Source organism: Pezoporus flaviventris, unplaced genomic scaffold (genome assembly GCF_033815535.1).
Source record: "Pezoporus flaviventris isolate CSIRO_AGI_PZ_B2104156 unplaced genomic scaffold, CSIRO_AGI_Pfla_v1 ptg000188l, whole genome shotgun sequence".
In the NCBI taxonomy this organism is placed as follows: domain Eukaryota; kingdom Metazoa; phylum Chordata; class Aves; order Psittaciformes; family Psittacidae; genus Pezoporus; species Pezoporus flaviventris.
In genome coordinates, this window is record NW_026892736.1 from 207125 (window position 1) to 234319 (window position 27195).

The 27195-nt window shown below is 53.8% G+C and overlaps 2 protein-coding genes across 5 annotated transcripts in view; one reads left to right on the top strand and one right to left on the bottom strand.

Annotated features, from left to right (window-relative positions):
- Positions 1-2405: 2405 nt before the first annotated feature.
- On the bottom strand, positions 2406-9441 carry LOC133262071 (uncharacterized). 4 transcript variants are annotated; one of them, XM_061440979.1, is made up of 7 exons: positions 9306-9441; positions 8565-8697; positions 7816-7990; positions 7272-7477; positions 6093-6678; positions 5438-5571; positions 2406-4448 (listed from the first exon to the last, which is right to left on the bottom strand). In XM_061440979.1, exons 2-7 carry the CDS (start codon positions 8679-8681, stop codon positions 3825-3827), a joined length of 1842 nt encoding a protein of 613 aa, XP_061296963.1. In that variant the 5' UTR covers positions 8682-8697; positions 9306-9441; the 3' UTR covers positions 2406-3824. The 4 variants fall into 4 exon arrangements, with proteins under 4 accessions (XP_061296963.1, XP_061296962.1, XP_061296964.1 ...); XM_061440978.1 differs by having other exon boundaries at positions 8565-9085; positions 9306-9413; XM_061440980.1 differs by having other exon boundaries at positions 8565-8694; positions 9306-9401.
- Positions 9442-9633: 192 nt separating this feature from the next.
- Positions 9634-27195, top strand: part of PTPRA (protein tyrosine phosphatase receptor type A) — a 112533-nt gene continuing 94971 nt past the window's right edge. The window contains exon 1 of the mRNA XM_061440960.1: positions 9634-9905. The gene's annotated coding sequence lies outside the window, so the exon portion shown is untranslated. The remainder of the gene's footprint in view (positions 9906-27195) is intronic.

Here is a 27195-nt window from a genome sequence, read left to right on the forward strand (position 1 = left end):
CTCTTTAGCTTGGAGAAGAGGAGACTGAGGGGTGACCTCATCAATGTTTACAAATATGTAAAGGGTGAGTGTCAGGATGATGGAGCTAGGGTTTTTTCAGTGATGTCCAGTGATAGGACAAGGGGCAATGGGTGTAAACTGGAGCATAGGAGGTTCCATGGGAACGTCAGGAAAAATCTCTTTACTGTGAGAGTGACAGAGCACTGGAACGGGTTGCCCAGGGGGGTTGTGGAGTCTCCTACATTGGAGGTATTGAAGGCCCGCCTGGACAAGTTCCTGTGTGATGTACTCTAGGTTACCCTGCTCTTGCAGGGGGGTTGGACTAGATGATCTTTTGAGGTCCCTTCCAACCCTTAGGATTCTGTGATCCCCCTTGTCCCAAGCCCCTCTCCAGCTTTCCTGCAGCCCCTTTAGGCACTGGAGCTTCTCTAAGGTCTCCCCTTCAGGAGCCTTCTCTTCTCCAGGCTGACCCAGCCCAGCTCTTAAACAGGAAACGTTTGAAGAGGAGAACACTGAAGAGGAAAACAGACTCCCAGACTGTAAGATGCTGCAACAGCTCCCATTGTAACACAGTGGAGATTCCCAGGTGGAATGTTCTCAGGTGGAACATTAATTGATGTCCAGTGTACCCAGAGCACAGCCAAGCATGGAGCTGCAGCCCAGTGACCCTCAGTGCTCTTGTGCTCTTCACCTGCACCACATTAATCTCAGCTCACCGCAATCCTCCGGCATTAACTCGATACCAAAGGGATATAAAGTGAGTGACATTGCAAAGAAGTGGGATAATTCCAGTGAGAGTTTGCTCAATTGTGGCAAAAACAGGACAAAAAGAATGCTCAGATTTAGTTTGGGTCATTTGAATGTCCTGTTGGGCACATGCAGGGAGGATATAGATGGGGTTGGTACTGATACGAGATAAAGTATAACTGATCTGAGGAAAAATAACCCTTCATTCAAATGTTGCCTTCATTTTGTTAAGGAATGAACTCACTGAGTGAAGCTCAGGGTGTTTCCAATACCAGCCCTGAACGTGTTCCATGTACCTGGGTTGTAAATCAAGCTGGGAAAGCAGGAAGCGAGGAAAGCCAGTGGGATGGGCTGAGGCTCTTGGGAGGCAGCACCCAGAGGACATGTAATGCTGCTGGAAAGGGCCATTTCTCTCCTGCTGCTTGAAAGCTTCCTATGTGTTCCCAAAAGGCACGTGCCTCAGGCTGGCTAACTCCAGGGCAGCAAGGGGGGAGAGCTGGAGCTGGGCACAAAGGTGGTCTTGGTGATGCTGGTATCTCTTTTGTGCTGGTCAGGCCAAGCCTGAAGCTGTTCAGTAGACAAGGAATGGTTCCTGCACACCAGAGCTGAGCCTGGGATAGCAAAGTTGGCCCAGCTCCCTTTTCTGTGCAGGATCCTGGTATCTGATTCAACCAGAGACCTGGGAGAATCTGGATCGTAGAATCATGGAATGGTTTGGGTTGGAAGGGACCTTGAAGCTCATCCAGTTCCAATCCCCTGCCGTGGACCTGAGGGTTAATAGCATGTAACCAGTGGCAGGTAATCACACTGGATGTAACCGGATAGATACCATGAGCAGATGTGTGCTGAGGTGGACAGGATGCACCAAGACACAGCTCATGCTTCTTCATGATTTAGATTGGATACTAGGAAGATTAGAAAGATGAGATGAGATGTTTGGAAGATTGGATAGATTTGGATTAGACCTTAGGCACAAGTTCTTTACTGAGAGGGTGCTGAGGTGCTGGCCCAGGGTGCCCAGGGAAGCTGGGGCTGCCCCATCCCTGGCAGTGTTCAAGGCCAGGTTGGACACAGGGGCTTGGAGCAAGCTGCTCTAGTGGAAGGTGTCCCTGTCCATGGCAGGGGCTGGAACTGGACAAGCTTTAAGGTCCCTTCCAACCCAAACCAGTCTGGGATTCTATGATATGCAGGAGAAAAGTTCTCCAAGAAATCCAAATGCAGCTCCATGGAAAAGATCCAACTCCCACCAATGGAGTTCCTTTGAATTGTATATGGCAGAAGCAGCTTTCTTCAAAAGTACCTTTTATCTTAAATGGGAATCCCAATGCGTATGAACTGCTGCAACCCTCTCCCCAAAACGCAGAGGAATCATGGAATCAACCAGGTTGGAAAAGACCTTTAAGATCATCAAGTCCAATCATTATCCCAGCATTGCCAAGGCCACCATTAACCCATGTCACTGAGAGCCCACTGTAAATCCATCTACAGGCTGGATGGATCTTTCTTTGTGGCTTCCATTCCCTGAGAAGCCAAGTGAGGTGATTTAATTCTCCAACCATCTTCTCCATATACATTTCTTTGCTCTATAGGCTCCATAAAAAAGAAGCTGAGCTCCATCCCCTTGCTGATACAAACACACATGTGGAACCTCACAAGTGGACTGTGAAGTGACAAATGGTTTTATTACAGTTAGTAAAAGGCTTTTTGTCTTTGTTGAAGGTGTCAAGGACACGAGTTCAAGTTCCCTCCTGCAGATTCACCTGCTGAGGATGCTTAAAGTGCTACATTAACTGCGAAGATGCCAGCACTTCACAGCAGAAAACTGAACCTAAGGGGTGACAAATCCAGTGTTTCACAAGTGATCTGATGTGAAGAGGCAACAGACACTACTGAGAAGTAGCAGGAAAATATGTGAAGGATGTTACAGGCAAGTAAAGCAGCAGAGAAAAGGGCCCTGGTACAGATGCTGCCGGTTTGGGATCTCATAGGTGTCCTCAAATCATGCAGAAAGCATGTGGAGAATCATAGAATCAACCAAGTTGAAACGGACCTTTAAGATCAAGTACAAGTGTTAACACAGCACTGCCAAGGCCACCACTAACCCATGTCCCGAAGCACTACATCCACACACTGGGCTTGTTCAGCCTGGAGAAGGCTCCAGGGAGACCTTGGAGCAGCTCCAGTGCCTAAACGGGCTACAGGAAACCTGGAGAGGGGCTTGGGACAAGGGCCTGCAGGGACAGGCCAAGGGGAATGGCTTGAACCTGCCAGAGGGGAGACTGAGATGAGCTCTTAGGCAGAAGCTCTTCCCTGTGAGGGTGCTGAGGCGCTGGCACAGGGCGCCCAAAGAAGCTGTGGCTGCCCCATCCCTGGCAGTGTTCAAGGCCAGGCTGGACACAGGGGCTTGGAGCAAGCTGCTCTAGTGGAAGGGGTCCCTGCCTGTGGCAGGGGTTGGAGCTGGAGGAGCTTTAAGGTCCTTTCCAGCCCAAACCATTCTATGATATAATGCTATGATACAAAGCTGGTTAGATGTGGCTCTTTTCTGACCCTCAGCTTCATCCCCAGCAGAGACAAGCAAAGGTCCCTGCAGCAGAGCCATGAGGTTTCAGTAAGGCAAATTCAACATGAGGCACCTGGTGAAGGCCACTGCACAGACCCTCAGGCTTGTTTTCAAGCTAGGAAGACCAAAGCCAACAGAATCGGGTCCACTTTTACACACTGCGTGGAGGGACCACGGGCAAGGTGGGTCACCCTTTGGACCACCAGGACACATTTCCCTGGGACCAAACAAGGAAGATGTGGAGCATCACCATGAGGCCTTTCATTTTTGACTTAAGGGATCACTCCCTGAGCAAGACCCTCCCTACGGGTGTAAAAGGAGAAGGCTACAGATAAGAATATGGTTGGGAAACAGGAGAAACAGACTAGAACCCAACAGCATCATCCAATGAAGGTCTCTTCCAGCAGAACCTTCCAGAAATAGATTTAACAACATCCCTACCATCCCCACTGCTGCTCCTTAGGCTTCAGATGTGTTGGCCAAATCCCTGCCATGAAGAGGACCTGCTGAGTGACCCTCACTTCTGCCATCGAGTGCACACCAGGAATGCCAGCACTGAAATCGCAGCGATGCCCACAGTTGGGATGAGGTATGACCGGGATGGCCAGTTGCTGTCACTTGAGAGGTCGCTGCCCTGAGACAACCTGGTCACAGAGTTAAAACCTAAGTTTCCAGTGGGATTGGCTCTGTCTTGGAAGTCGTTGCCAGCCTCAAGCTGGACGCTGGGGTGATGCTCCACATAGACCTCATGGGTGCTGCTCCAGCTTGGAAGTGGATGAGAGTCTCTGCTTGCTCCAGCTGATGCCTCTTCCCCAGGTTCTGGTGCTGGGCATCCTAATGAGACTCTGGGCAGTGCTTCTCCTGAGCTGGAGCTCTCTGTGCTTATCAAGAGAGGGTCACTCCTGAAGGTGAGGCTGCTGGACACACTGGAACAGGGGCCACTGAGGCATCTGCCACTTGCTTCTGGGCTGTCCCCAGCCATGGAGAGGAGGACACCCAGCTTGCTGGGCTCCACGTCCCCCTCCACATTGCTGCAGGATGCCCAGATGGTGGTGGCAGAGCTCACCCGGTGGAATGCCCTCCCAGATATGCTTCCTGCAGCAGCTGTGTCCAGGAGATGGTCCGCAGAGGCCGGGAGCACCTGTGGGAGACAAGCAGAGCAGCTGGGTGCCATGGGAAGCACCCATTTGGCTGGTCTTGGGTACATATGTGACACGACAAGCCCACTTCAGTGCCCAGCAACCACATCACCAGCTGCTGACAGCGAGCCTGGGCCATGGGTAGTGAGTGGGGCTGGAAGAGTGAACAGGGCTCCACGGAGCCTTTGGGACTGGGGGAGTTAAGGGAAGAAAAGGAACAAAGGAAGGGGCAAGGAAGGAAGAGGGGGCAAGGAAGGAAGGGGGGGCAAGGAAGGAAGGGGGGGAAGGAAGGAAGGGGGGGAAGGAAGGAAGAGTGGGTAAAAAGGAAGGAATGGGGGGAAAAAAGGAAGGGGGGAAAAAGAAAGGAAGGGGGGAAGGAAAGAAGGAAGGGGGGAAGGAAGGAAGAGGGGGAAAAGGAAGGAATGGGGGAAAGGAAGGAAGGGGGAAAGGAAGAAAGGGGGAAAGGAAGAAAGGGGGAAGGAAGAAAGGGGGGAAAGGAAGAAAGGGGGAAAGGAAGAAAGGGGGAAAGGAAGAAAGAAAAGTGGGGAAACGGAAGGAAAGGGGGAAAGGAAGAAAGAAAAGTGGGGAAACAGAAGGAAAGGGGGAAAATGAAAGAAAGGGGGTGAAAGGAAGGAAGGGGGGAAAAAGGAAGGCAGGAGGGAAACGAATTAAAAAAGAAAGGAAGCAAAAATGGATGAAGGGAGGAAGCAGAAAGGAAGATCAGCAGCAAGGAGAGTGGTGGAAAGAGGCAGCTGCAAGGCTGGACACTGACGGGCAATTCAAGGAGGGATATGAGGAGCCAAAGCCCCACCAGCTCTGGCTCCCTTCTCCCATGCTCCAGAATACAGGAGCAATAGGAACACAGTGGGGAAAAGCCCTGAATGAACTCACCAGCAGCCCAAAACCTGACACTGCAGCAGAACACCTCCCAGTCCGGGGAGTTCACAAGGGACGTGAATGAAAGCAAGTAGTAATGGGAAAGGTCACCTACGTGCTCCTTCAGTGGCATGGAAGGGGTGCTGGTGGCTGTCACCCCCGTGGGCATTTTATTCTCTTGTCTAGGCTTCACAGAGCTGTCACAGGATGGGGAAGTGTCTCTGGGCATAGAGTGGGTCCAAGTGTTTGCTAGAGAGAAAACAAAAGGTATTGTGTTCACAACTTTTGTTCAAGAGGCTTGCTATTCTTCAAGGATGCTGCAATAGGATACTCCTAGAGATGAGGAGGTTGTTTTTGAACACTTGCAAGGACGGTGACTCCAGCCCTGCCCTGGGCAGCCTGTTCCAATGCCTGAGCACCCTCTGGGGCAGGAATTGTTCCTCAGCTCCATCTAAACCTGCCCTGGGGCAGCTTGAGGCCGGTTCCTCTTGTCCCATCCCTTGTTCCTTGGGAGCAGAGCCCAGCCCCTCCTGGCTCCATCCTCCTGTCAGGCACTTGTAGGCAGCCATCAGGTCCCCCTGAGCCTTCTCTTCTCCAGACTGAACCCCCCAGGACCCTCAGTCGTTCCCCATCACACTTGTGCTTCAGGCCCTGCACCAGCTCCACTGCCCTTCTCTGGCCCCACTCCAGAACCTCAATGGCTCTCCTGTAGTGAAGAATATCCAGCAGCACCACAGTTGCTACATGGCTCTGCCAGGCAGGAAACCCACCTCCACCTCCTCCGTGCTCTCCCAGCATCCCGACCAGCTTCTGCTCCGCATCAAACTGCTGCTGTACGAGGAGGGGGCTGTGCACATCCACGAAGCTTCCCAGGTGCTCACCATGCTCTGGGACAGACACAGCCTGGTTTTGGGGCAGCGACTTCAGGGGCTGCATCTCCCCGCTGCGAGTGGCCTCCTCCAGTTTCGGGGGTGACTCAATGGAGGCGTATGAGTCCTCCTGGGGCTCATTCCTGGGCTGCCGGGGGCTGTGAGCAGCCTCTGCATCCCGTGATGGATGAGACCTGCCCAGGCCCAAGCCTGGTATACCACGATGCAGGTGGTTGGCATTTCCAAAGCATCCGTTGTCCACACACACCGGGTGCTGTGGGCGGCTCAGCCAGTCCCGGCCACACTCGCTGGGCACAGCTGAAGGCACAGACATGGTGCCTGTCCCAGGGGTCCCCGCTGGTGCCTGCATGTCCTCAGTGGGGTGACAGTGATACCCCTCAGCGCTGTGCCCAGTGCTCACTCCATCATGGGTTGTGCTCCTAGGCAGGGGCAGCTGGGGCGTCTCTTGCTGCAGGATTTTGGGGAGCTGGAAGGAAACCATAGAATGGTTTGTGCTGGAAGGGACCTTAAAGCTCCTCCAGTTCCAACCCCTGCCACGGGCAGGGACCCCTTCCACTAGAGCAGCTTGCTCCAAGCCCGTGTCCAACCTGGCCTTGAACACTGCCAGGCATGGGGCAGCCACAGGTTCTCTGGGCACCCTGTGCCAGCGCCTCAGCACCCTCCCAGGGAAGAGCTTCTGCCTAAGAGCTCATCTCAGTCTCCCCTCTGGCAGGTTAAAGCCATTCCCCTTGGGCTGTCCCTAAAGGCCCTTGTCCAAAGCCCCTCTCCAGGTTTCCTGTAGCCCCTTTTGGCACTGAAGCTGCTCTAAGATCTCCCCTTAAGGAGCCTTCTCTTCTGCAGGCTGACCCAGCCCAGGTCTCTCAGCCTGGCTCCAGAGCAGAGCTGCTCCAGCCTATAACTCCAGTTATAGGGTGTAAGTTACCAGGTGCAGCAATGATCAGCAGCACGAGGCTGCTTGGGATATCCCTGCACAAGCAAGGCCCTACCATGGGCTCCTCTTACCACATAGCTCTGGTCCAAAAGGGACTTTTGTACCCCCATCTGACACGTCACACTCACTGATTCCTGCAATGGCATCCTGGCATCCAGGTCCGTGCTTGTGGTGGTGGCAGCACCGGGCAGGTCTCGGTGTGGCTGCTCAGCCAACGGGACACCCGGAGCAGGGTCGGGAGCTGGGGACAGTGTCTGGACCGCGGTGGAGGTGACAGTGGGACGGGCATTGCTGGCTGCAGGAGGGGAGGAGGCAGCTGGGGGAGCTGGGGGACCTGGAGGAACCAAGGTGGTTTGTGAGCATGGACACTGAGGGAAACGCCAACGAGGCAAAGGATGAGCATGGGGCTGAGGCAGCCCCTCACATGCTCCTGCTCTGTCCCAATCCCACAGCACCCCTTCATTCATCCTTCCATCTCCTCCCAAGGTTCTTCCTTCAAACAAGGACCCCATCATTCTTAGCGACATCACCAGGGTGATGGACATCCCTGGGGACACTCAGACACCCCCAGGAAGCCAGTGCAGGGAGAGATCAGACACCAGGACATGTGGTTCGGATCCTCATGTCCCCCAGACCCCCAGGCCAGCCTCCAAGGACACTGAGGCTACCTACAGCGTTGCCAGGAGTCGTACACATGCTGCAGCTCATCTGCCAGGTCCCCGGCGTTGTTCTGGCGCAGCGCCTCGATGAGGTCCCTCACCCAGCCCTGCCGGCACTTCAGGTACTGATAGAACTTGTAGACAGTGGCCTGGCTGCCTCGTGCTTCCTCCCGGGCATGGAGCTCATCCTGAATAAACCACATAAAGGGAGCTAAGAGAGGGTCTGACTTAAGAGGTGGGGTGGGTGTATGTTGCCTGAGCTCTATTATAGAATCCCAGACTGGTTTATGATGGAAGGGACCTTAAAGCTCACCCAGCTCCAACCCCTGCGACGGGCAGGGACACCTTCCACTGGAACAGCTTGCTCCAAGCCCCTGTGTCCAACCTGGTCTTGAACACTGCCAGGGATGGGGCAGCCACAGCTTCTCTGGGCACCCTGTGCCAGCGCCTCAGCATCCTCACAGGGAAGAGCTTCTGCCTAAGAGCTCATCTCAGTCTCCCCTCTGGCAGGTTAAAGCCATTCCCCTTGGCCTGGCCCTCCAGGCCCGAATGAAGAGTCCCTCTCCAGCATCCCTGTAGCCCGCTTCAGATACTGGAAGCTGCTCTGAGGTCTCCATGCAGCCTTCTCTTCTCCAGGCTGAACAGCCCAAACGCTCTGAGCCTCTCTTCATATGGGAGGTGCTCCAGCCCCTGACCATCCTCATGGCCTCCTCACCTGCTGTGGAAGGAGCCCAGCAGGAACTCAGGAAAGCAGGCACTTACTCTGTCAGCATCAGTGAGGCAGCTCAGGGAATCAGCCAGCGTCGCCACACGGATGTTTCTGAAATTCCTGAGGTTTCTCATAATGTAGTCGTACACTTTCTCTTCGGCAAAGCCCATCCTGGCTCAGCACCTGCTGAGAGAGAGACACTTAACTGGAGTGCAGGGCTGCTGGCAATGCTCAGCTTTTCCATAGGAGCTCAGGCTTTTCCATGGGAGCTCAGGCTTTTCCACGGAGCTTGGTCCCTCAGCGCTCAGCCTCCCCGTGGCGGCAACCGGCGCAGGGGGAAATCCAGAGTGGAAAACACACAAAGAGGAAACTCTCAGTTTCAAGCTGAACTCTCGACTCTGTTTTTGCAACCCAGCCTCCCTCTGGCTGCTGTCCAGCCCCTGTTTATCCTCATGCCTGCTGCAGCCGGATGGATCCCACTGCGTTCTCGTGACAATATCGCGACAGGAGCAGCGCGAGGGTCACGCCAGGCCAAGGGGGACAAGGCCAAGGCCGAGGGCGACGAGGCTGACCCCTGAAGCAGCAAAGGAAGGAGGAACCGCAGGAAGGGGAAAGGGAAACCCGCCCCGCCGGGCCTGCCTGCTCCCACGGGAGCTCTGGGAACGGCTGTGCTGGAAATAAACCTCAAACCACCGCCGGGACCCCCTGCTCGGCGGACTGAGGTATCGGATCGAATGGAATTCGATGGGATACACCGGGATACACCGACACCACCCTCCCCTCACAGCCCCTACCTGCGCCCGCCGCCTCCGCTACGCGCTGTGGGCACGGCTCTAAGCCCGCCCACCCCTCGCTTCGCCGCCGCTGATTGGTGGCCGACCAAGCCCGTCGCGGTGATTGGCAGGCGCTGTGAGGCGAGGGCGGGAAGTGCCTGCCCTCTCCTCGACGGGGCGGCGGTTCCGTGCCCGGCCCTCACCCGGTGGCAACGGGGCGGGCCCGGCCCTCACCCGGTGGCGGCAGGGGGCAGCAGCGCACCGGGAACGTCCTGCGTGTGCCCGCCCCTCGTCCCGCCCCGCTCTGTCAGCGCAGCGCGCCCTGCATGGAGCCGCACCATGGCGGCAGCGGCGGCGGCGGCGGGAGCGGGCGGGCGGCGGCGGGGGCGCCGCTGAGGGCCGGCAGCCCCGCGGCGGGGCTCTGAGGGGCGGCGGGGCCTTTCCCCCCTTCCCCTCTCCCTTCCCTTCTTTCCCTTCCCCTTCTTTCCCCCTTCCCTTCCCTTCTTCCCGACCCCCGCGCCCTTCTCCCGGCGCGGCGTCCATGGTCGCGGCCGGCCGCGGCGGCACCGGAGCGGTTGGACGGCGGCGAGAGCCAGCGAGGGCGGAGGAGCGGCCCTGCAGGTGAGGGAGCGCCCGGGGGGCGGCGGCGGGAACAGCCTGGCGTTGTTATGGCGACGGGCTGGGCGCGGGGCCCGGCCTGGGGGTGTCCGTGTGGCGTTACCCCCCCCCCCCGGCATTGTGGGCTTTATTAGTTAATGATAATGATCAATAGTGAACGGCGATAGTGGGGTCGCGACAGCCCCCCCACACACACGGGGGGGGGATCCGAGCTGGGCACTCTGCTCACACACCCGGCATCTGGCACATGGGTTGGATCCTGGGATCACCAGATGCCTCTTCCTCCTCTTCCTCCTCTTCCTCCTCTTCCTCCTCTTCCTCCTCTTCCTCCTCTTCCTCCTCTTCCTCCTCTTCCTCCTCTTCCTCCTCTTCCTCCTCTTCCTCCTCTCTCAGGATCACCAGCCCCATGGACACCATCACTCAGGACATGGGGTTCCAACTGATCCCCCCCATAAGCAGCTGACCCACCGACTGCCCTCATGGACCCATGGAGCTGCTCAGCAGCTCTTGGCCTGTGCTAAGACCATTGGGCTCGTGGCCCGGCTCCATCCCTGTTCTGTTCCTTAGGGAGATGCTCCAAGCTGGAGCACTGAAGGGGACACTGAGGGCTGTGTCCCCTCCTCATCCAGCTGTATCCACACATCCCGAATGGGAACCTACAAGCTGCCGTGCTCCTGGCTCTCCCACGCTCGGGTAGATCCATCCTCCCTCCTCGGCCAGCTCCTGCTTATTTCTGCTCTTGGATGTCATCAAGGGTGGAAAATGTGACAGGAAGGAAGGGAGGCTTTTTTTTTTTGCCTCCTGCTAAATATGGACTGACATGAAAATCCAAAGAGTGTCCTGAAAGGAATCCCAGCCCCTGTGCTTGCTGGAGGAGGGAAAACCGATGCTTTCTGCCTCTTTGGCTAGGAGGTTCCAGCTGGGAAGTTTCGCAAGGAGCGGTGGCTCCTTCCCGAGAGCCTCAGGAATTTACTTTGCTTGTTCACAGGACGCTCTCTGCAGGAATTACTCATCCCTTCTCTGCCTGCTCCTGGCTGGGGGGAGCTTGCTGCCGGCATGCAGGGTGCATGGAAAATAGGGATCTTTCCTCTCCTGTACAAGGGAAAGGTGGTTTTGATCTTTACTCTGATTCGTGTTGCTGCTGTGGTGGGGAAGGAGGTGCGAGGGGTGTCTGCGTTCGGATTCACAAGGAGGATTAATGTCTGGCTCCACCAGGAATCAGATGCTGACTCCAGCCGTTATTCCTATGGTGAGGGTGGGAAATGGGTTCTCGGATGAGGAAGGGAGCCCAGGGATGGCTGTGGCACTGCCAGCTCCCCCAGGTGTCTGCTGTGGTTGAGGTGAGGATGCTTTGGGGGGAACATGGACCACAGCTTCACTGTGGCCTGGAGGTGCTGGTCCTGCCATGTTCCCCCTCCATGTGTTCATCTGCATTCCCACTGGAGAGCTTTCGGGGGGCAGGAAATTCCAGGTTTTTTTTTTGCCTGGTCTTTATACAAACCATTGGTTAAAGCAATGGGGGGGATACTGGGAGGTGTTGAAAATGGATGCTTCCCGTTTCCAGGGGCATCCCTGGCTCTGGTGCAACTGGATTGGTTTCAAGCTTAGGGGATACTGAAACGTCCCTCTCAAATAACCAATGTTCTGTGCCGAGCCGGGATGTTGGGCCAAGTCCAACATCAACATCCTTGTGGAAGAGTTGTTTGAATTCCCTCTCTCCCTGTCTCCTCCTACATCTGTTCTCCTCCAAACCTTCTGTGTCTGCATCCCGATCACAGGGAACACCAGGGAGCATGGGGTGGGGTATTTCATGTGCTTCCATAGGGTTGGGAGCAGCATGGTGGATGCTCAAGATGCTGGTGGTCCTTTATTCTTGGTGTTGGAAGGGAAGGAGGTCGGCCAATGTGGTCTCATTCACAGATCACGTTTTCCTCTTGAAATAAACCAAATCCTGGACTTTCCTCTTGTGATGGAAATGATTTGGATGAGACCAGGTCCATAGGCATCTCTGGAGCCTGGGGGCAGAAAGGAGCAAGGGGGAATGGCTTGAACCTGCCAGAGGGGAGACTGGGATGAGCTCTTAGGCAGAAGCTCTTCCCTGGGAGGGTGCTGAGGCGCTGGCACAGGGTGCCCAGAGAAGCTGTGGCTGCCCCATCCCTGGCAGTGTTCAAGGCCAGGTTGGACACAGGGGCTTGGAGCAAGCTGCTCTAAGTGGAAGGTGTCCCTGCCCGTGGAAGGGGTTGGAACTGGATCAGCTTTAAACTCCCTTCCAACCCAAACCGCTCTGTGGTCCTATGAAACACTAATGGGAAGAGGTCAGAAATGTCCGTGTTGATAGAATGGGCTGATTCATCTCCCTGCTCTTAACTCTTTCCCTCCTGCTTCTGGTTTGCTTCAAAGCTCAGAGGGCAAGGAGACGATCACAGCTCTCCTGTAGCTGGATCACAAAATGCTGCTGGGTTTGTACATGGTGTTTATGTGGTTTGAGCTGGAAAAGGAACGGGTTGTTGGGGGCATGTGGTTATCCGAACCGGATAACCGGAACATCGGCACTCACATTAGGGAGGATTAATATTTAATACATGGGCTATGAACCGTTGTGCTTAATCACTGTCTGAAGGGCTTAGGAAGAGATTTACCCATAAGCAAAGCGATTCCCTAACTGTCCAGAGTGATTTCTTGCCTCTTCCTTGGAAGCAGCTGGTCCTGGATATAGCCAGGGGCTGATCTGATCCTGTTCTCCCTGATGTCTCCAGCTTTTAGGAGCGGGTCGAGTGGCTTTCATCACGAGTGCTTACTTCTCATCATGGAAACCCTTTTGCTCTGGTACAACCCACGTGGCTGCTTTGTAACCCACCAGTTGCTCCTGGAGCTGTAGTCTGTGTGGCCCTGCGTGTCCTTGCTGCTCCATGTTGAACTGGTTTGAGGCTGGGAAGCAGAGGTGGGAGGTGATGCCTCATGATGACTCTGGTGGGATTGAGGGTTGTGTCTCCATCATGGCAAACCCCACTTTAGGCTGCCTGTGTCCCCCTTCCCTCCTTGCCCCAAACCTCACCTAACTGAGAGCACCACTTGTGGCTATGAAACCCCCTTTGCTGTGGCTACACATGTGGTACTGTGGTCCTTGTGGCTGAAGTTTAGTGGTGGAAGTCAAAGCAACCAAGTGTGGGTTGAGTTTGGCAGTGATGGTCATGTAGGGCATCCTGGTGGCCACTGTGACAGGCTGGAGGTTAGGAATCTTTTAGACTGGAGTGGGGACTGCTTTTCTCCCAGAATACATGTGGGAGAACAGCTCTTTAATACCTTGCTTAGGCAGCAGTGAGTCCTCTTTATTCAAGAATAATTTGTTGTCCTAATTCCTTCCTGTTGAAGCAACTTCGTTTTGCATGGAATAATTAGGACCAATTTGGACCTGGGGTGGAAAAGAAGAGTTCTCTGACTTCGGAAGAGTAGAGAAGAGCAGAACCTCTGCTGTGTGAGTCAGGTTGTGCTGTGCCACCCCTCCTGAATGTGAGACCAAACATCCCAGGTTGGTGGGAGGGAGCAGGAAAGCACAGAATCCCAGAGTGGTTTGGGTTGGAAGGAACCTTAAAGCTGATCCAGTTCCAGCCCCTGCCACAGGCAGGGACCCCTTCCACTAGAGCAGCTTGCTCCAAGCCCCTGTGTCCAACCTGGCCTTGAACACTGCCAGGGATGGGGCAGCCACAGCTTCTCTGGGCACCCTGGGCCAGCGCCTCAGCACCCTCCCAGGGAAGAGCTTCTGCCTAAGAGCTCATCTCAGTCTCCCCTCTGGCAGGTTCAAGCCAGTCCCCTTGGCCTGTCCCTACAGGCCCTTGTCCCAAGCCCCTCTCCAGGTTTCTTGTAGCCCCTTTAGGCACTGGGAGCTGCTTTGAGGTCTGCCCAGGAGGTGCAGGTGTCTCCAACCTTCTGCTGTTGCAGGGAGCTGAGGACGTCTGCGGGGAGGGGGAATGGACCACCACCACCTCCTTCCTCCTCGGATAGCACTGAGGAGCAAACAAACCAGACCATTCCCACCACACTGATGTGAGAAGCTGCCTCTAATCAACTTGGAGTATTCCTGGCGCCCTGGCCAAGTACTTGAGACCTTTTTATTGCTGTGACAAGGACTTCCACATCCTGCCCCACAGTCTGACTCGAGGCTATTTTCTGGTCCTTCCAGGAAGACATCCCTGTTCTCCCTTCCTTTGCGTAGTGCAGGGAAGGCAGCCAAATTCCTTCCCTCCCCCAAACCCCTGTGGGTTTGGAGAAGAAGGGGAGGTGTGGGTGTCCTTCCTGGCTTCCCTTGCATTTGCCTGGGAAGCATGGCGTGAAGGTACTGTGGGCTTGGTTGTGTCACAGCCACCTTCCTCAGTGCTGGTGGGTTCATTTCTGCTGGTGAAGGTGGTGAGCACTGAGTCCATGTCCTCCTCTTCCAGAGTGCTGAGCTCTGGATGCAGTGGGAATGGGAGATGTTTAGCTTGGAAATCCCATCTGGCAGGAGACACGCTGTGAGTGAAACAGGCTTCCCAGTGTGTGGATATGGGACTGCCTGTGGAAGCTGCCTGCAGGCTCAAATGGGAGGTTTGAGATCTGTCTTCATAACTTGGGGGTCCCAAACACTGTTTGAAGCTCCCAGTTGGGCTCATGTAAGCACATTGGAGGCAGCTTGCAGGGACGCTGCAGCAACTTACCAGCCTTAAAACCAGGGTTTGGCGTGTTCCAGCTTGCAGAGTTTGTGTGTCTGAGTTAAGTAATAGGGGACAGGAAACCTTGATTCAGGTGGAGCAGTGAATCAATCAGCACTGGTTGCTCTGTGGTTGAACCAGCCCCCCTCGGGCTGACGGCCTTCCGTGGCATGCCTGAGGGTTTGAAATGACACACTTGGAGAGGGGCTTTGGCCAAGGGCCTGCAGGGACAGGCCAAGGGGGACTGGCTTTAACCTGCCAGAGGGGAGACTGAGATGAGCTCTTAGGCAGAAGCTGTTCCCTGGGAGGGTGCTGAGGTGCTGGCACAGGGTGCCCAGAGAAGCTGTGGCTGCCCCATCCCTGGCAGTGTTCAAGGCCAGGTTGGACACAGGGGCTTGGAGCAAGCTGCTCTAGTGGAAGGTGTCCCTGCCCGTGGCAGGGGTTGGAGCTGGGTGAGCTTTAAGGTCCCTTCCATCCCCAGCCATCCTGTGATTCTATGATTCTATGATTCTGTAACCTCTCTGAGTTATTGTTCTGATGATCTAAACCCCAGGGGTTTAGCATACTTTGGTCTCCACCCCATCAGCAGTGACCTTGCTGCAGAGAGCAGCAGATGTGTCTGGTTTAACTGCTGAAGGTAGGAAGTCTCCCTCAGTCTGTGCTCGGATGTTCTCCTCCAAGGAGCTGAGGGTGTTCTGACCCCCTATAGAGGGTCTCCTCAAAACTGATACCCACCCATCCTCACTTGCCTCCTGTGCTTCCAGGGTGTCTCTTCTCTGTCACTTACAGAGCATGGTCTGCTCATGCACACTTTAACTTTGACCAGGTGGTAGGAAGAACAGCGATCAGAGACCGAGAAGCAGATACTCTTCTAATCCTATGGAATGTGTGGGGTCCATCCCTTGCTTTCAAACCCCTGTTTATAGAGTCAGTATCTTAATTGAGGCTGAAGATTCCAAACCCTTCATTCACAAACTGCAGCTGGCTGAAGGCTGATGTTACTGATTTGTGTTAGCAAATTACATCATGGTACGTGTCAGAGAGTGTTCTGCAGCCAGGAAATGTGTTCCTGGCTTCAACCTGCATTGCAGCCAGCTTGAAGTCCTGCTTGCTCCCAGTGGGCATCACTTCGCTTCACCCTTTGCAATAGGCATCTTGCCCTTGTGAGCTCTCAGGTGAGCGCTGAAGTGATGTGACCTCAAGAGGTTGCTTGTCAAATCTGGGAAGGGTCTGTGTTTATTCCTCTTTATTTATTAAAAACAAGAACAAGGAAAGGGAGGACCTGCATTGACCTGGAGGTCAGTGCATTTAATGTGGGCAGATGGGCTTGAGTGAGTCTAGAGGAGGCCATGGAGATGCTGCAAGGGCTGGAGCAGCTCTGCTCTGGAGCCAGGCTGAGAGAGCTGGGTTGGGGCAGCCTGGATAAGAGAAGGCTACTGAAGGGGAGACCTTAGAGCATCTCCAGTGCCTAAAGGGGCTGCAGGAAAGCTGGAGAGGGGCTTGGGACAAGGGATGTAGGGACAGGCCAAGGGGAATGGCTTGAACCTGCCAGAGGGGAGACTGAGATGAGCTCTTAGGCAGAAGCTCTTCCCTGTGAGGGTGCTGAGGCGCTGGCACAGGGTGCCCAGAGAAGCTGTGGCTGCCCCATCCCTGGCAGTGTTCAAGGCCAGGTTGGACACAGGGGCTTGGAGCAAGCTGCTCTAGTGGAAGGTGTCCCTGCCCGTGGCAGGGGTTGGAACTGGATCAGCTTTAAGGTCTCTTCCAACCCAAACCGTTCCATGATTTTATATTGGCCATATCTGTGCTTATCTGTCCACAAAATCCTCTGCCACAGGTGGTTCAGACCCAGCCTATGATCAGGAGCAGGAGGAGAAGTTCAGAGATGGATGAAGAAGTGACCAGCCTGGGCAGTGACATGGGTTAGTGGAAGGAAAGCAGGAAAAACAGCTCAGTCTGGCTGCTTATGGTGAGGTGGTCCAAAAGACTCAGCTAAATCCAGGGGCAGAAGGGACAGTTGCTGCAGTCGCGATGCTGGTGGAGGTTTCTAGAAGGCAGAAACCCTCAAATAAGTACATTTTAGTGAGTAAGAGGAGAAATATGAAGAACAGGATTTGCTTTTATGAAAATCCAAACTTCATTTTAGTGGTTTATGAGGATTCCAGCGGTGCTTTGGGAAAGGGCAGCCTGTTGTTCCCGGCACTGTGTACTCAGCACGGCCATATCCTGGCTCCAAACCTGGAGGTTTTGGGGTACCGTAAATCTCTCTCATGATAATGTGTGGCAGGACAGCACTGAAAACCTCCCTCCTTCCTTACAATCTCAATAATGCTTTTATCATGCCTACAGATAATCATCTCCCTTTTGTTCCAGGAGTGAAGCTGTTATGGATATGTTTGAGAAGCCTGGAAAGAAACATTTTCACATGTGTTTTCCAGCATTGCTTAACACGTGCTGTGTGTCAGAGCCTCTGGATTTCACTGAATTCCAAACTGGCCACTCCTTACCCAGAGAAGCTGTGGCTGCCCCATCCGTGGCAGTGCTCAAGGCCAGGCTGGACACAGGGGCTTGGAGCAAGCTGCTCTAGTGGAAGGTGTCCCTGCCCATGGCAGGGTTTGGAACTGGATGAGCTTTAAGGTTCCTTCCAACTCGATCCATTCTGTAATGATTCTTCTGTAGGAAGGCTCACAGGTATAACTTTAGGCCCACTCTCTGCTGTGCTGTATATCTATATACTTAGTCTCTGTCTGGAAGCTCACACTTACTCTTCCCTTGCTTCTCTGTAGCAGCCCAAGTGCTGCAGCTTCACCCCATCTCCTCAAAGACCCTAATGCCATCGATGCTAGGCCTGAATGATGCATTAGAGAGGAACAGAGCTGACTTAAAATGAATAATGAATAGAAAAGCATGCCTAATCCTTCAGACTTTCTCTTGAGGAGACTTTAAACCCATTTGAGTACAGACAGAGAGATGGTTTTAATCCCAGTCGCCGTGTCATTCTCATCCCAGTGGGAATGCCAGGCGGGATGTTTGGTTGACTCAATGGCAGCAGCTTGGTTTTAGACGCTCTGTGACTGGGATTAGAGAGGTTAAATGATTTTTTTTTTTAAGTTATCTAGGAAGAGAAATGGGAATTCTGTTTCCATGGCTGGCATGGTTTGGTTTCATGGTTTTGTGGGTAAAGTTTTCCTGCTTTTAGGGTCTGCTTCACTCAGTCCTTCAGGATCTTTCCACCAGGCAGTGGCCTCCAATACATTCATCTGTAGATCCCTATCTTTTTCCCACCATTTTAACCCTTTGAGGAATGATTGTGTTCATACTGCTGGGCAATGGGTGGATTTGCATTGCAAACCTCTGCTGGGCTCTGCAGGTCCGTTTGGTGAGCACATCTGGAGCAGCTACAGGCCTTTCCCATGGGACTGTGGGGAATCTCTTACCCAGCACTGCTTTGAGAAGAAGCACTTGGCCACCTCATGGGTCAGCTTTCCTGTACCTGCCTTCATCTGAAGTGGTTGTGTATGAGTGGGGTTGTTAGGAACCTGGAGATGAGGTCTGTGACCCAGGTATAAAATCATGGAGTTGACCAGGTTGGGAAAGCCCTTTAATATCATCAAGTGAATCCTTCACCCCAGCACTGCCAAGGGCACCACTGACCCATGGCACTGAGGCCTCGTCTCCACGCTGTGTGAACACTTGCAGGGACGGTGACTGCAGCCCTGCCCTGGGCAGCCTGTTCCAATGCCTGAGCACCCTCTGGGGCAGGAATTGTTCCTCAGCTCCATCTAAACCTGCCCTGGGGCAGCTTGAGGCCGGTTCCTCTTGTCCCATCCCTTGTTCCTTGGGAGCAAAGCCCAGCCCCTCCTGGCTCCATCCTCCTGTCAGGCACTTGTAGGGAGCCATCAGGTCCCCCCTGAGCCTTCTCTTCTCCACACTGAACCCCCCAGGTCCCTCAGCCATTCCCCATCACGCTTGAGTATCTAATACTGCTTCTTGCTCCTGTGTCTTATCCCCTGTGTGATGGAGGCTTCACCCTTTGCCTTCCTTGCTGTTTGTTAAACTGAGTTCAGTGCCTGTGTGAGATAATTGTCCTTTTCTCCCAGCATCCAGCACATTCTGGGGGGGGGTGTTGGAGTTTATGTAACTTCCCATATGTTGCCCTCTTCATGTAGAAACCTGAAGATAAATTGTGAAACACAGAGAGCTGCTTTGGAAGGATGAACCCTCAGCTGCAGCTTGGCCTGTTTGTGGCAAGAAAAGAGGAACCCAGGGAGCTTCTTTTCTCTCTATACAGCTGAGTGAGCAGCGTGGGATGGAGCAGCTGATGCTGCCCCATTGCCCAACACTGCTGTGGGAGGAGGGCATGGGGAGCTGTCAGCAGGCTGAAGAGCAGGTATGAATTAGGAAGGGTGGTGGTTTCTCTGTGGAGGTGCTGCAGCCCCCTTTGCAAAGCTTCTGTGTTCCCTCTCAGTGGAACCTTGAGTCAGTGTTGGTTGAACCAGTTGGCTGGACCTGCTCTTGGTCTCCATTCCCACCTAGATCCAGGGGGTCTTGCAGAAGAGGGTTCTTTGCTCCTGTGGGACACAAGCCCCTGCAGCTGGAAGGAGAATCATGGCTCTTGTTTGCTGCCAACTTGACCTTAGCAGTTCTTAATCTGCTCTGCTTGTTTCTGCTCATCATCTCTTATTATGGTTCAGTCCCAGGTGTAAGAGCTGTTGTAGGCAGGATGCTGCAGTTTGCAGCCTGTCCCTGCTGAACAATGACACAGCTTGAAATTAGGGTGGCTGAAAACATCCTGGAATCCCAGCCTGGTTTGGGTTGCAAGGGACCTTAAAGCTCCTCCAGCTCCAACCCCTGCCACGGGCAGGTACCCCTTCCACTAGAGCAGCTTGCTCCAAGCCCCTGTGTCCAACCTGGCCTTGAACACTGCCAGGGATGGGGCAGCCACAGCTTCTCTGGGCACCCTGGGCCAGCGCCTCAGCACCCTCCCAGGGAAGAGCTTCTGCCTAAGAGCTCATCTCAGTCTCCTCTCTCGTGCATCTCCATTCCCCCTCCATCCCCATGAAACAAAGCCAAGGAGCTCAGCCTGTGAACAAGCCCCTTTTGAATGTAAAGGATCGAGAATCTGCACTTTTACTCTGAAAACATCTTATTTGGTGGATGGAGAACAAGGAGCCTGTGCACAAGAGCATGGGAAGTCCTGGAAGGGGAAATAGTGCTTCAGAGATGAGCCACACAGGTCTGGTGATAGCCAGGTGGAACCTGCAGCCAGGGCTCCTGGGCAGCTCCTCAGTGTCCAGCCCAGGAACTGACCTATTCCATGGGGGTTTTGGAACTTGCTGCAAGACCAGGACTGCTTTTAGGAAGCCAGGAACTTTGCAGTTGCTCAATACTCGCCCAGCTGCTTTTGTGGGGATTCTTTGCAATGATTTCCTTTTTGTAGAGTGGTTTCAGAGCTGCCAGCATGGGATCCTTGGAGATCAAGTGCTGTGGAATGATGTGGTGTGGAGAGCAGCTCCTCAGCTCCCTTAGCACAGCTCCTCATGCACGGGGAGGGTGATGATGGATGCATTGAGGGGTTTCATTTTGGGCTCTTCAGTGTCCCACAGGCCAAGAAACATGACATGGATTTAAGGGAATTTCAGTTCCTGGAGGCCTGTCTGCTGGAATACCATCCACTCACATCCCAGAAGGTTTTCCTGGCCAGCTAAGCCTGCTTCTTTGTATTTAGTATTGACCTTTCCTTCCCCTGCTGCTTCACTGCAGTGATGTAGTTACAGACTAATGCAGGGCATGGGTTGCATGGCATGGGTGGCAGCTCAGTAGCCAGCTTCCATGAGTCCATGGGCAATATTCCCTGGTTTACAGGCTCCCAGAAGCCCTGCCAGCAGCAGGTCCCAAGCCCAGGGCTGGGGAAGAAGCCCCCCACTTCCACATTTCTCTTCCATTTTGCCTGTTACAGTCATTGTTACAGATCTAAAGCATTGCTTGAGCTTTGTGTTCCCTGACAGGACTGGCCTCTCGCTGCAGGAGGGTTATTTTGCTGTTGAGGTGAGAAACTGCAGCCCAGCTCCTTTTGGGATGCCTCTTAGAGCAATGGAGCTGGTGCAGGGCCTGGAGCACAAGTGTGATGGGGAACAGCTGAGGGACCTGTGGGGTTCAGTCTGGAGAAGAGAAGGCTCAGGGGGGACCTTTGGGGACTTGTGGGGAGCTAATGCTGAGCAAGCCTTGGGACACAATGTGGCTTCAGGCAGGTGCTGTGGCACAAGTCCATGGGCTACCAACGTCCATCTTTGGGCCAGCAATCAGGTGACAGTGGCTTTTGTCAAAGATATGGAGGTGTTTTGTGCCCCTCTTGAACGAGGCTCTTCCAGTGACCCTGCTGCAGCTCTAGAGCATTCTTCAGCCAGTTCTTTGACTGCTCTAATTCCTCTGTGGTCACTCTGTGTGGTTCCGACTGATCCCATCCCGCTGCGGTGCTGGATGTTACGTTAGGATCAATGTTTCTCCTTGCTGATGCTTTTATTTCGTACACTTTCTGAAGCTGGGACTTGGGCTTACTTTGAAGCAGTGAAAACACTGAATAAACCACTCCAAAGCTTCCAAAGCATTTGAAGTACATCCTCAAAGTCACTTCCCTCCTGGATCTGACTCTACATAAGGGCTCTGAGCTGTACCTGGGCTGCAGAGCCACTTGGGTCTACCCCTGGGGAGAAGTGGGAAGCTGGGGAGTATTGGGGAGTGATGGGATGGAGGAGAAGAACCCAATATGTGTGTGGTGCTTAGATCTGTTCTTGCTAACAAGAACCACTTGAATTGATTTGAGTGCGAGTTTGGTCCATCTTCTTCTGGAGCTGAATTCCAGTCGGAATCTCCCCAGGAGAGATCATCCCTGGTCTTCTCCATGGGACTCCTTGTCGAAAGGGAGTCTCCATGGGCTTTGTAGCCACCCTTTAAACACTTGAACACGGTGACAAGGTCTCCCTGAGCCTTCTTTTCTCCAGGCCGAACAGTCCCAGCTCTCTCAGCCTTTCCTCACTCGCTTCCCAATCCTTGGATCATCTTTGTGGCCCTTCTCTGGACCCTCTCTAGCCCATCCACACCTTTCCTCTATACCAGGGGGGGATCGTTTCCTCCCTCCCTCTGAGCCCCAGCTCCCAAACCCTCCCTTCTCCCCCGTGCCCTGGCAGACAGCAGTGCAGTGTGTTCCTGTGCCAGCGGCAGGCACCGAGCATGGGCGGGTATCAGGTTTGGAAGCAACAAACCAGGATGACTTCAGAGAAACCTTCTTGTTTCTGCTGAGCTTTCTCTGTGCTCAGAGCCCGGTGATGTTGAACAGGCACCTCAGGAGCTTGGCTTTGGGGAGCTCCCAGGCTTTGCTGCAGCTCAGCTGATGTCCTTGTGCGCTCTGATGGGGCCAGGCTGGAGTGGTCCAGCATGCACATGGGGTGGCAGCAGACCCCTCCTCACCCTCTGCTCTGCCTGCAGCCAGTGGTGCTGGGCCATGCCAGAGTCTCAGCACAGATCTGTCCTGCAGCACAGGAGCGAGACACAGGGAAGCTGTTTGCATCTGTTTTCATCTGCCTGCTGTGAGTGGATCTTGGATCCTGCCCCTCCATCTCCACGGCCAAGAGCTGAAAGATGATCTTGGAAATGCCTGTTCAAGAGAGTCCAGAGGAGGCCATGGAGATGCTGTGAAGGCTGGAGCAGCTCTGCTCTGGAGCCAGGCTGAGAGAGCTGGGCTGGGGCAGCCTGGACAAGAGAAGGCTCCTGAAGGGGAGACCTGAGAGCAGCTCCAGTGCCTGAAGGGGCTGCAGGAAAGCTGGAGAGGGGCTTGGGACAAGGGCCTGGAGGGACAGGCCAAGGGGAATGGCTTGAACCTGCCCGAGGGGAGACTGAGATGAGCTCTTAGGCAGAAGCTCTTCCCTGGGATGGTGCTGAGGCGCTGGCACAGGGTGCCCAGAGAAGCTGTGGCTGCCCCATCCCTGGCAGTGTTCAAGGCCAGGTTGGACACAGGGGCTTGGAGCAAGCTGCTCTAGTGGAAGGGGTCCCTGCTCGTGGCAGGGGTTGGAGCTGGAGGAGCTTTAACCTCCCTTCCAGCACGAACCAGGCTGTGATAACTTCATGAACACGGTGCCTGCAGGCAGCAGGTCTGGCAGTACCTGTGCTGCCCTCCTTTCTCCCATCCTTTGCTTTTAGGATGCTGTTCCATAAATCATCTCCATTGACAAAATCACGCTTGTGTCAAGCACTTGCCCGCTTTGTTCTTCCATGTGTAGTTTTTCTTTCCTCTGGGCAGGGCTCTTCCTTACAACTTCAAGTGCAGAGGTGCCTGTTTGTTAAGTCTTGCCTGGCTTCAGTTGAAGCTCTTTAATATTCCTCTCTTCTGTGAGCTCTCTTCCATGAACTTTCCTTCACTCACCATCCTACTCCCATTTATCAAAGCCTGCCTTGCACACCGGGAGGGACAGGGGTATTCCTGTTGTGTCCTACAAGGCTGCCTGCTGTCCCTAGGGAAAAGGGGAGACGTACAAAAGAGAAGGAGCTCACATCCTTATTGACAAGTACTGGGTTTTATACTCTAAGCCTGAAGTATCTGGCTTGGAGAATAGCTCTGATGTGTGTAACGATGCTGACTGCTTCCCACTCGGCTTACCCACTGCCTGATCCAAAAGGGATTTCTTCCCTCGGAATTGGGGCTCATCCAACTCACTTTAAGTAACGAGCAGCTGAAAAAGCACCACTTTTGTGTTTTCCTTGCAGAAAACATCCTGCAGAAGACTCGTGATTAATAACAAGCTACTAAACCTTGTCACCTTTGATAGCCAGGACCATGCTACAGCTGAGCCCAGTGCTTTAGTCCTATAACCTGCCTTCAACCTTGGTGCAGCTGTGTCTATTTCCCCGTTAATATTGGCACTTTATATTCATAGAACCACAGAATGATGCTCCGGTGTTGAGAGGAAATGAAGGTGTGAAGAGCTGATGAGTTGTTCTGTGACAGAAGGGAGCTGGTGTGAGACGTAGGTGGTGTTTTGGAGGGGGCTATTTTTCTGCTCCTTCCTTTCTGCACATATGGGATCACATCTGACAATGGGGGAAGGCAGCTCAGCTTGCTAACCTTGGTCTGAAAGCACTCACCCTGCCTTGGAGGATCCCACTATGGAACATCTCCCAGCTCCAATCAGTGTCCCCAACTGCCTGACTCTTGCTTCTTGTTAGGCTGAAATGAGAATGTGGAAACCAGATGTGACCCGACAGTTCTATCATGTTTAACATCTCTATCCAGATGTTTCCAGCTTGTAGTGCTCGTTTCCACTTACACTTATCCAAGAGCTAAATCCAAGATGCTGCCTGCCTGGATGTCTGGGAAGAGGAGTCAAACCTTGTTAGTTGTGGGATCTTTTACATGCATTCAGGTAGGGCAACGTTGTCCATCCCCAGACTGCCCCATGCATCTAAAATCTTCATGTAGTGAAGGTTTTTCTTCTTTAAAGGATTAAAAAGGATACATTGGAAAGGGCTTGGAGCAAGCTGCTCTAATGGAAGGTCTCCCTCCCCATGGCAGGGGTTGGAACTGGATGAGCTTTAAGGTCCCTTCCAACCCAAACCATGATTCTATGGCAAGCAGGAGGAGTAAGACTGTTTTGGAGCAGTCTGAAGCCAGTGGGAATGGCTTTCTCTAAAGATGCTCTTCCCTTGAGACTGCATGTTCTTCCCTTAACTCTAATTGCACATGAACCCTGAGCACTGAAGGATTCCTGAATCTAACTCCATTTGCAAGGCAAACTGCTCTTCCAGCCTCCTGCATGACACAAGATGCTGTAATCAGGCTGCAGCAGGACCTGCTGTTGTAATGGGAAAGACAGAGCAGACTCAAATCCTCATCCTCCAGTGGCTCTGTGGGAACTCAAAGTAGTTAAAATAACCCCAAACCCAACCATTGCTTTTGACATGTGAAATTGGTCTGGGCAAAACATTAGGAAACGGCGTACTCCAGGGGATGAGATGATCTAATGCATCTGACTTGAAAGGAGCATGCTGCCATGGAAACTTGCTTCTGTGCCTATTGCAGAGCATGGGCTGCTGCCCTGGTCACCCCTGCACCCCCAGTCCCATTCCAACACAGGCAGCAAGTCCCACTTCAACGTCTCTTCTGCCTTTTGTGCATGTTCCTTGTTCCTGGTTAGCTCCATTCCTAAGTAGCCTGTTCTTTGTCAGAGCAAAGACTTCCAGGATGCTACTGGCAACTGATTGTCCATTTCCTGAGGAAAAGTCCTTGCTTTTAAGTAGTTGGCCTGGGATCTTGGTTATTGCAATGCAGGAGAGGCTTCCTGTGTTGGTTGACCTTCTTGGGATGAAGATGCAGCCACCCACATGGAGTGTCTGCGTTTAGCTCTGAGAGGCAAGTCTGGAGAGCAGATCTGTGCTGTGGGTTTTCACCATCGCTGCTTTGTTGTTCCTCTGACATTGCAGTTGTGATGTGTGATGATCCCCGGTGTAGCAACAGGGATTTACACACAGAAGCTCCCCGTTGTTTAATGCTGTTGGATTTTGAGGGATGTGGGGATGGGAACTGGGCTGGAGCGAGAACAGCGGTCAGACAGGATGCTCCCCATGACCCAGCTTCAGTGTGTGCTTGAACCCAGAACTCCCCGGTGTGCTGGGCTGCACCCCCAGAGCGTGAGCAGCAGCTCAGGGAGGGGAGATTTGGGTTGGATATAGGGAAGTTCTTCCCTGGGAGGGTGCTGAGGCGCTGGCACAGGGTGCCCAGAGAAGCTGTGGCTGCCCCATCCCTGGCAGTGTTCAAGGCCAGGTTGGACACAGGGGCTTGGAGCAAGCTGCTCTAGTGGAAGGGGTCCCTGCCCGTGGCAGGGGTTGGAGCTGGATGAGCTTTAAGTTCCCTTCCAACCCAATCCAGGCCGGGTTTCTATGTTCCTTGAGCTATGGAGAGCCACAGTTCGAGCTCAGAGGCTTGGGCTAAGGATGCTTCTACAATGGCAGATCCTCCCCACTCCTTCCCCTGTCAGTCCTGTCTGCAGATCAGCACTTGATGAAAGCAGCTCTTTGTCCTAAAGGGATTTGGCATCCGAGTGGACAGGAGCTTGTTTGCATCCGAGTTACTCAAGGTTCTCCTTTAATAAAGCATTGGTGTTCCCTGTTTGGCTGCTGGGACTCTGGCCTGATGTGTGCCTGTGTGTAATCATAGGTGTGGTGTGGGCTTTCCCAACAGAGCATTGCTTATTCAGTCCCATCCCAGTGCTCTCGTGCTGCATGAAGAATAGCAAAGACTGTCTTCTCCTGATCTGATTCTTGCTGGTTTGCTCAGGTGCAGGTGCCAACAGATGCTCTGGGCGTGCATGAAGTGATAGAGCATCATAGAGTCACAGGATGGTTTGCGTTGGAAGGGACCTTAAAGCTCCTCCAGCTCCACCCCTGCCACGTGCAGGGACCCCTTCCACTGGAGCAGCTTGCTCCAAGCCCCTGTGTCCAACCTGGCCTTGAACACTGCCAGGGATGGGGCAGCCACAGCTTCTCTGGGCACCCTGTGCCAGCACCTCAGCACCCTCACAGGGAAGAGCTTCTGCCTAAGAGCTCATCTCAGTCTCCCCTCTGGCAGGTTCAAGCCATTCCCCTTGGCCTGTCCCTGCAGGCCCTTGTCCCAGGCCCCTCTCCAGCTTTCCTGCAGCCCCTTTAGGCACTGGAGCTGCTCTCAGGTCTCCCCTTCAGGAGCCTTCTCTTGTCCAGGATGAGCCAGCTCAGCTCTCTCAACCTCTTACCGGACCCTGTTGTTTGGTCCTTTCAGTGTCTCAGGACCAGGCTTTACACACTGGGCACTCATGAGTTGTTGTTCATCCCTTTTTCCTATAGAAAAGAGCGCAAGGACGTGAGATGAGGCTGTAGAGGAGCACATGTGCTGGTTCGGCTGCTGAAGGCTCGTCTCTGGCTTGTCAGCACACAGGAATATCTATAATGCAAGTGGCACTTGTGGGGATGGGGATGCTCCTGACTGAGGTCGGAGCAGATGGGGCACACAGCCTGAACCAGCCTGTCTGGTTTATGCTTTATTAATTAAGACACGTTATCAGACTCATCTGTGTTTTCTTTCCTCTTCTCTTTCCAAACCAGTTCTGCTGCTTCTTTCCCTGCAGAGGAGCTCAGTTGGAGCCTTTCAGGCAATGCCTCTTTGTTGTGCTCTTTACTAATGCTGTAAAAGCTGTGGGCGAAGACGTGGTGGAGCTTTGTGAGCTGTGGGTATCACAAGGTTTGGAGTTGATGGTGCTCTCCTGCTGGCACATTCCCAACCTGTGTGCTGTTGGTGTTTGCCAACACCTCTACCCCACGGGTTAAGCTCTGTTGCTGCTTGATGAAAGGTGCTTAAACCTTATGTGAATCGAAAAGGTGACTGGATAAAGTCATGGAAGGAAGATCCCTGGGCAAAAGCAGTCCATGCTGGAGACGGGGAAGTGTTCTGGGAGAAGATGGGATCTCTGGGGAGAGCTGGGCTTGTTCAGCCTGGAGAGGAGAAGGTGATGGGGACAACTTAGAGCAGCTCCAGTGCTTACAGGGAGCTGCTCTCAGGTCTCCCCTTCAGGAGCCTTCTCTTGTCCAGG

Excerpts from the sequence above, each read along its gene's own strand:
- LOC133262071 (XM_061440979.1), bottom strand. The coding sequence starts at position 8,681 with ATGGGCTTTGCCGAAGAGAAAGTGTACGACTACATTATGAGAAACCTC. Across the intron at positions 7,478-7,815 it reads GTACGACTCCTGGCAACGCT|GTCCCCCAGCTCCCCCAGCT; the intron begins GTAGGTAGCCTC and ends TGGTTCCTCCAG. Across the intron at positions 4,449-5,437 it reads CCATGCCACTGAAGGAGCAC|GTGCTCCCGGCCTCTGCGGA; the intron begins GTAGGTGACCTT and ends TGTCTCCCACAG.